An 8,550-nucleotide genomic window follows, 5' to 3' on the forward strand; every position below is an offset into this window, starting at 1 on the left:
AGTAATTAAACTGTGTTGCCTCTGTCCTTAAGGATGATCCTTTGTTACCACAAATGAACTATCTATACAAAACCTAAAAATAAAATTGCACCCATTTATTTAGAATGCCTTAGAGTTATCTTTAGTTTCAGTCTGAAACACCCTTCTCAATATCCAGGAAGAGAGATATTGCAAATTCTAACTTACCAGTAAAACTTCCGGAAAGGGCCAAGGGTGAGTGGCAGTATAAATGTCATAGCAGACACAAATCGGACAGGAGCAGTATTATGGCAGGCATGTCCTTGGGTCCAGGTGGGCTGGCCAGGCTCTCCAGGTAAACCAGTGTGTCTTGCTTCCAGAAGACCACATTCTCAGGGCTCCAAGTGGCCTTTTCTGGTCATCTCCTATTATTCTCTGCCTCCAGGGAAGGAGTATACTTGCCTTACAATAATAAGGAAGCAGGGGATAACTGGAATCCCACAGTGCGAGGGACTGAGGGATTATCTGGGTGTCTCGGTTCCCAGTCTTTCTCAACCTACCAACCACTAACCATTTCTAGTACCTGTCAGCGGTCAGGCCAATGTAAATGTCTTTTGAAGGCCCAACGGCCCCTGGGAACCAATGAAAACTGTAGAGCAGAAATTTGAGTTTTAGAAGGGTCATTGCCTGTTCTGCACAGGAAGAGCTGCTGAGTTTTAAACTGAAGGTAGGGAGACCAGATGAGAGGATTGGAGTAAGGCGGTGGAATAGCTGGAGTCAAATGTGTGTGGACTGCAGAGGTACTTGGGAGATAAGATTAATTTGGGAGATAAGATTAACAGGATTAGATACCAGGAGAGGGGCTGGAGAGAGGGAGCAATCAAGACTCCCAAGATTCTAGTTCAGGCTATCTGGCAAGATGGTGGGACCGTTATTGGATTAGGGTAGGAGAGGAAGGGCAGTTTGGTAGGAGAGTGAGTTCCCGGGCAAGATGTGTTCGAGGAGTGCATAGGGCCTCCAGAGGGAGGTGTCCAGGTGGTTGACTACAAGGCTGCAGCGCTTGGGAGAGGGGTCTGAATTGACCGGCAAAGCAAAGGAGAGGAAACCGTGCGGTATTATTAACAACAGTAAAGAAATGGAGAAGTGGCTGGGTTTGGAGTGTGCAGAGTGTGGAAGATCACTTGGTGGGGCGGCTCAGTCCCTGACAGCTTGGTATCCTAGCGGGAAGCTCTGCCCACCCACGGTCAGAGCCCAGAAGGGTGCGGCTGGGTTGGGAGGAACTGAATTTGGCCCCTCCCGCCCTGCTCGCCCTGTCGTCCTCCTCAGCCATTGGGCAATTCTGCTGTCCGTCAAAGGCCCGCCTCCGCAGGTGGACCAATAAGAGCTGGAGAGAGAATGCTTCCTTCTCCATCTGGATTTGCACAAGGGGCCGCTTCAAGGAGGTGAGGCGCGAGTGGTGGCAGCTGCAGCACTGTGCGCAGGCGCGGAACTGACGGGACGGACCCGGCGACAGTGGAGCAAGCTGGTGAGTGGGAGCGAGGGTCCGAGGGAGCGAGGGGAGCGATCGCGGGATGGGGACTCCTCCAACCCGCCGGGCGTCTCCAGCGCCCGGCCCTCTGCGGCCGGCAGAATCGGCTCAGATGATGAGGTGGAAAGCGGAGGTGAGGTGAAATGAGGTGAGGGGGCGGGCCCGCAGCCACGGTCACCCCACCGCGCGCACGCGCCACGTGGGCTTGCGGACTCGCCAAGGACCCTTGGCTTCGGACCCGGGCACATGAACTAGCTGCTTTAGTCCTTGGAGCACCCCTGTGAGGTAGGCGCCTCGACCGAATTTCCGTGTTCTACAAGCTGGGAAGCCAGGGCTCGGAGATGTGGCCGCACCAGTTATGAGGGCGATCCGGCTTGATAGACTCCGGAGATCGCACCCTTATCTATGAGATTGTGGGGCAGAGAATTATGAGTCTACACTCTTTGATCTACCGATTCCTCCTTTGGGAAATAAGTAGATTAAAACCTACGTAGAGGAAAGGTTGGTGCATAAGGCAGTGCAGTTTGGTGTTTTATAAATAGCGAGCCAGTGGAAATGACTTCTAAATCTATAACAATAGAGAACAGTTAAGTAAATTGAAATTGTTTATGCCAAAATGGGGTAGTACACGTCCCTGAAATGTCTTTATCATGAATAAAATGCTCTTAAAAAGAAAACCAGATTGTAAATTGTGGTTTCAACTGTATAAAAATGTATACAGAATGACTAGTCTCTTAATGATAAAAGTATAGCTATTTTTTTTTTTGGAGCAGAAGGGTCATTTTTCATTAAATCCTCACAAACCTTATGAGACTGGTATTCCCATCGCCCTGACAGACAGCTGGAGCTCAGGCAAGTGAAGCAGTGTATCTGATGTTAGACAGCTAGTGTCCCACCTGGTGTGCTATTGGGACTTTGGAAATGCTGTGTCTAGCCAGTATTTGAGGGCCTGTTGTGTGTTGTATGGGGCTGAGCACTGGAGAGCCACTGATAAGTAAGGGAGCCAAGGTTCCTGAATTCATGGAGGTTATAGACTAGTGGAGAAGCAGATAGATATTTAAATAAACACAGTCGGCTGGGGACAGTGAACATGGGAGAATTTGGGAAGGAAAATACAAGGGGGCGCCTGGGTCAGCTGTGAGGAATGAGTGAGCTCTGTGGGGAAGCCTTCCGTGGCTCTGTATGAGTGGAGAGCATATAAAAATCCTGTTTTCCTCATTTTCTGGAATGTTATTTTTGTGTTGTAATGGGAGGTAGGGAGACTTGCTTAAGTATTTTGAATTTAGTCAACTGTTTTATTATTTTTTTAGTTTTTTTTTTTTTTTGTTTTTGAGAGAGAGCATGATCAGGGGAGGGGCAGAGAAGCAGGGAACAGAGGATCCAAAGCAGGCTCCTCACTGACAGTAGAGAACCCAATGTAGGGCTCAAAATCAGGAACCGCAAGATCATGACCTTAGCCCAAGTTGGTCACTTAACTGACTGAACCACCCAGGAGCCCACACTCTTTTAAAGTTTGTCTTAAAATACTTGTTCAAGATAGTAGCAAAATAAATGTTTTCAAAAGTCTGTTTTTTTAAGAAATTAAATTTGAACTTTCTTCAACTCTTCAGTTTTCAGGTTTAAAGAAAGCCCCTTTTGCTGAAGAAACACATTTGCTGATATCATTTCATAATGTCAAGTACTTTGCCCTTCTGGATCTTAAATTCTGCAAGGAACAGCATTGCCACATTACAAGGGGGCAGACGTTTATATTCAAGGTGTGCTTCAAATAGAAACAAATCAAGATGGAGACTCTTTTCCCAGGTACCAGGCACCCTAAAAAGCAGTGCCCCATGCAGTGGATTTGCCCTACAGAAAGCCTACAGACATACATCAACAGAGGAAGACGATTTCCCCTTGCAGCTCAGCCCTGAGCAGGTAAATGAAGTGCTGCGAGCCGGTGAGTCAGCTCACAAGGTCCTTGACCTTGCCAGTGGAGTTCCAAATTCGGTGTTACGGTTTGAGAGCAACCAGCTGGCTGCCAATTCCCCAGTGGAGGACCGGCGAGGTGTAGCCTCCTGCCTGCAGACCAGCGGGCTGATGTTTGGCATCTTCGATGGACATGGTGGCCATGCATGTGCTCAAGCAGTGAGCGAGAGGCTCTTCTACTACGTGGCGGTATCACTGATGTCCCAACAGACCCTGGAGCGGATGGAGGGAGCCATGGAAAGCATGAAGCCCCTATTGCCCATCCTGCATTGGCTCAAGCACCCAGGGGACAGTATCTACAAGGATGTCACGTCAGTGCACCTTGATCACCTCCGTGTCTACTGGCAAGAGCTGCTTGACCTGCACATGGAAATGGGGCTCAACACTAAGGAAGGATTAATGTATTCCTTCCAGAGACTGGATTCTGACATCTCACTGGAAGTCCAGGCTCCCCTGGAAGATGAGATGATGAGGAACCTTTCACTCCAGGTGGCCTTCTCTGGGGCTACAGCTTGCATGGCCCATGTTGATGGAGTTCACTTGCATGTGGCAAATGCTGGTGACTGTCGGGCCATCCTTGGGGTCCAGGAGGACAATGGCATGTGGTCTTCTCTGCCCCTCACCCGTGACCACAATGCCTGGAATCAAGCTGAGCTATCACGGCTCAAGAGGGAGCATCCTGAATCAGAGGACAGGACAGTCGTCATGGACAACAGGCTGCTGGGCGTGCTCATGCCCTCCAGAGCCTTCGGGGATGTCCAGCTGAAGTGGAGTAAGGAGCTGCAGCGCAGTGTCCTGGAGAGGGGCTTTGACACCGAGGCCCTCAACATTTACCAGTTCACCCCTCCACACTACTATACTCCACCCTACCTGACTGCTGAGCCTGAGGTCACCTACCACCAGCTGAGGCCCCAGGATAAGTTCCTCGTATTGGCGTCAGATGGCCTGTGGGATGTGCTGGACAATGAGGATGTGGTAAGGCTGGTGGTAGAGCACCTGGCTGAAGCAGGTCGGCACAAGCCAGACCTGGCCCAGAGACCCGCCAACCTAGGACTCATGCAAAGCCTGCTGCTGCAGAGGAAAGCCCAGGGCCTCCAGGCGGCCGACCAAAACGCAGCCACACGTCTGATCAGACACGCCATAGGGAGCAATGAGTATGGGGAGATGGAGCCGGAGCGGCTAACAGCGATGCTGACGTTGCCGGAGGACTTGGCGAGGATGTACAGGGATGACATCACTGTCACTGTGGTGTATTTTAACTCAGACTCCATTGATGCGTATTACAAAGGGGGTTAAGAGTGTTCCATATTGCCAAGGTTAACTTAAATGCTTTTCTAAGACGTTAAACTGACTATTCAGCCCTTACTGTTAAAAAGGCAGGTGGATGTAGCTGGCTTAATAACAGACTGACATGAGGAAAGACCAGACTTGGTTTAAAAACAGTAGCAGTGATTTCATGCTACAGTGTGTTTTGGTCCCCCGTTCTGCATAGAGAGGGCAGAGCATTGTGACCATAGAATTGACTTGGGCCCACAGCCAAAGTCCTTTTATAAAGACACTGTTGTTAAACAGTCAGCCTGAGCCTTCAAATGATAAATTTAATCATCATTCTAAGACTATGAAGAACTTCAGGATTTCCTGATGTCGTGCAAAATCTGCAAACTTGGTAGTTTTCCTCAATTTACAATTGTGGACTTATTTTTCAATTACTAAGACCTAGGTTTACAGAGAATATTCTAGAATACTTTTCTATGCAATATGCTAACTTTTTGTGTGATTATATTTATGAAAACATTTTGTGATGCTGCATCCTAGTCGTGTTTTTGTTTATGTTAAAACAGTCCTCAAACTTGCAAACAGGCCTGCTGTAAGCATGCTTGGAATGACTTGTCTTGGTTTTCAGTTGAGAGTGAGAGGGGCAAGGCCTCTGGACCAGCTGATGAACTGACTCGTGCCACTTGTGATACCTTCCACTGTGTCCTACCCCTTGAACCTTGAGCCATACTAGGAGGTAACTTCTGACTAAGCCTTAACTCCTGGCCTTCCCTGCATTAATAAAATATCCTCCAGGGCATAGCCTCTGGGAGGTTATTTATAGCACTTAGCCTTTCTGATTATACCTCTCAAACATTCTTCTGTTAATTCCACCTAATATTCCTACCTCTGCTCTGCCAAACTCCCTCACTCTGCTGCTGCTGACTATACGCATGCAACATTGTCCGGAAAGAAGGTTCCCTGTTCAAATGGTTGTAGGGGAGGAGAAAATGTGATTGTGTAATATGGTAGTTGTGACAGATGTGTAGGCAGAACTGGCTTGTGCAGTGGATTATGGCCCTAAGACTGAGCCCGATTCTGGACAGGTGAAAACACGAATTGCTCAGGAAGTCGCTAACCGGGGCTGCTTTGTCCTGAGAGGCAGTGGGGCAGAAGGAGTGAGATTTGTCAGATGGGATGCTTGCCGTAAGACTGTAGGACAAACTGCCGTGGCTTCTCAGGAGCCAGACCATATTTAGTCTAGGAGTTGGGGCAAAAATAAAAATGTAACCTGTAATGGCTTCTGTGGGCAGCACAGTCTTTGTGTTTATTTCAAATTAAACCATGTGGATCCTTTTTAGGGGAATGAATTTAATGTTCTCCTGAGTTGTGGAGGCATTTTTACACAACAGGAAATGTGTCCCTAAATGGAAACACAAATATAATCCCACAAAGCTGACAGTTCTGTCTTCCTGCACTACTTTAGTTGATCCCTCTCCTCATCTTACCATCTTGTGCCATCCACTGAAAGAAAAAAGAAAGTTTGACGTTTCATGTCCCAGTGATATTCATTCAAATGTTGGGGTACTTTTAACTTGGGGACATTTCCCTGTCAGTTTTCCAGTGCCGCTGTTTAGTGACTGGGCTTCAGCTCTTCTGAGTCCTTAAGCCTTGGTCCTTTCATTCTGAAATCATTAATGTTCCTTTTGATCTCCTGGATCATAACTGAGAAATAAAATGGGAAACACTGCTATTGTGCTTGCATGAAGGTTTGTGGCTAAAGCTGAAGACTGCTTGTCTGCCATCCTTTGTTCTTTATGCCAGCTAACCCTGGCACACCGACGGAGCATTTACCGGGATTACAGAGTGTCTGAATCCTGTTTTGGAGCTTAGCATGGGTCATAAAATGCATGCGATTCAGTAACTTGTGGGACAGCTCAAGAGAATACAGACTTCCCACACGCTTCTCCAAGTTTATCTGTCTTTTTGTCTCTGCCTAATCTATTTCCTGCTTTCTAATTGGTATATTGAGGTGACAGAAAGACCAATTTATTGTCTGCCTTTTCTTTTTTCTTTTTTTTAAATTTTCTAATGTTTATTTATTTTTGAGAGAGAGAGAGGAGCAGAGAGAGGGAGACACAGAATCCAAGGCAGGCTGCAGGCTCTGAACTGTCCGCACAGAGCCTGACATGGGGCTTGAACTCATGAACTGTGATATGACCTGAGCCGAAGTCAGACACTTAACCAGCTGAGCCACCCAGGCGCCCCTGTTGTCTGCTTTTTTCCACTGTGAACTCTGTCAGCTCTTTCCATGAATGGTCCACGGAGAGTCTCCTGGTTAACCCGCAGCACATCTGTCTCCCTGACCACGATTCTGGTGTCCATGGCCTTTCTGACACACGTGGGCTAGTGCTGGAGGGCACTTGGTGGTACTTGTCAGTCTTCCAAAGCACTTATTATTTCTTTTAGTAAAGATTTCAATATTGAGACATCTAAAATGAACTAAAATATACCATTGAACATTTTTTTGGATGTAACTTGAATAAAGTATGCTTTGGTTCTTTGAATTGCTTATTTTAGGTAAGAAACTTTGTAATATTGGCATAAGTTAGATATTGTTTTATGTATAAATATCACAGCTCTGCTGGCTCTGGGAATTGGTCAAAATGGATAGAGAAGATGGTATTAGTTCTAAATTCAGATTAGTAGGCTCAGTCAAGTTACTAGATTCAGTTTTCTGAAATATTATTTGTAACATTAAAGCTAATTTGTTATAAAAAAGCTAATTTGTTATCATGAAAATGTGACTTTGAGGTACGTTAATATATAAACATAGTTTCCCAGAAGTAGGACCGGCCTCAAAGATCATTAGTATTGGGCACACTGGGTAAAAGTTCAGGTTAGATGCATTTGAGCTGGCACCTTTTCTACATAAGAGAAATATGAACAGCTTGAACTTGAGTCAGTTAAAGAAGAGAATAATGAATTCTATGGAACAAGAACATGTGTTCAGAATGAATCTGGCTTGACTCTTGTCCATCAGTCCCTGGTAACGTATCTTTATTTGACAGTTCTTGGGAGGCTTTGACTTCCCAAATTAAGCCAGAGCATCTTGGAACTGAGCCATCCTAGTTTCATCTTAAAATGGTGCATTTGTCTCTGAACATGACTCCTTCCCCCTGGCAGGGAAAGCCCTGGTGTCAGTTTGGAGCTGGGGTGTAAAGGCTGGTGGTACAGCTGTTGTGCAAGCTGCCTTGTCACAGGGGGACACACGGACTGGTGTGCAACCATTTCCTGAGTGGGCTGGAGCTCCGTCCCTTGTACCTTGGGCACCTGATGTTGAACTTGCTTCCTGGAAAATAATTCATTATCAAGAATTTACTTGGGCAAATTACTAACCATGTTCTTAAATATTTATGGACTTCTGTATTTTAAACTGTATACCCATGATCTTCTTTGACATTGATTTTCTAACAGAGATATTTAAATGAAACTTGTAAATAAAAGGCAAAATGAAATTTGGTTTCTTTTGGTTTGAATATTAATTTCTTTAGGTCCGTAGGGTGCTAGATTATACCAGCCTTTGTTTTACCGCCTTTATTTGATCATGGAAGATTTTAGTCTGTAAGAATCCCTCCTCCCGCAAAGGAGAGGTTTTCTCTGCAAATTTGTGATAGCTGCTGACCACACAGGAAGTGCTCACTTAGTGTTAACCATGTGTGTGAGCACCTGAAATGAAGGAAAGGGAAGTTAAGGCTTTTGTTCTAAGGGTCTCCCCACACTCAGTGCCAAGGCCTGCTGGGATTTCATATTTAACTGAGCTGTAAACCCAGCTTTTGTTA

At 46.2% G+C, this 8,550-nt stretch overlaps 1 protein-coding gene across 2 annotated transcripts; it reads left to right on the plus strand.

Annotated features, from left to right (window-relative positions):
- Positions 1–1,401: 1,401 nt before the first annotated feature.
- PDP2 (pyruvate dehydrogenase phosphatase catalytic subunit 2) lies at positions 1,402–8,226 on the plus strand. Of its 2 annotated transcripts, none has more exons than XM_077755527.1 (2): positions 1,402–1,483; positions 3,097–8,226. In XM_077755527.1, exon 2 carries the CDS (start codon positions 3,158–3,160, stop codon positions 4,748–4,750), a length of 1,593 nt encoding a protein of 530 aa, XP_077611653.1. In that variant the 5' UTR covers positions 1,402–1,483; positions 3,097–3,157; the 3' UTR covers positions 4,751–8,226. The 2 variants fall into 2 exon arrangements, with proteins under 2 accessions (XP_077611653.1, XP_077611654.1); XM_077755528.1 differs by lacking the exon at positions 1,402–1,483 and adding an exon at positions 1,520–1,771.
- The last annotated feature ends 324 nt before the right edge of the window (positions 8,227–8,550 follow it).

The sequence above is a fragment of the Crocuta crocuta genome, unplaced genomic scaffold (assembly GCF_008692635.1).
Source record: "Crocuta crocuta isolate KB4526 unplaced genomic scaffold, BGI_CrCroc_1.0 scaffold152, whole genome shotgun sequence".
NCBI classification, from domain to species: domain Eukaryota; kingdom Metazoa; phylum Chordata; class Mammalia; order Carnivora; family Hyaenidae; genus Crocuta; species Crocuta crocuta.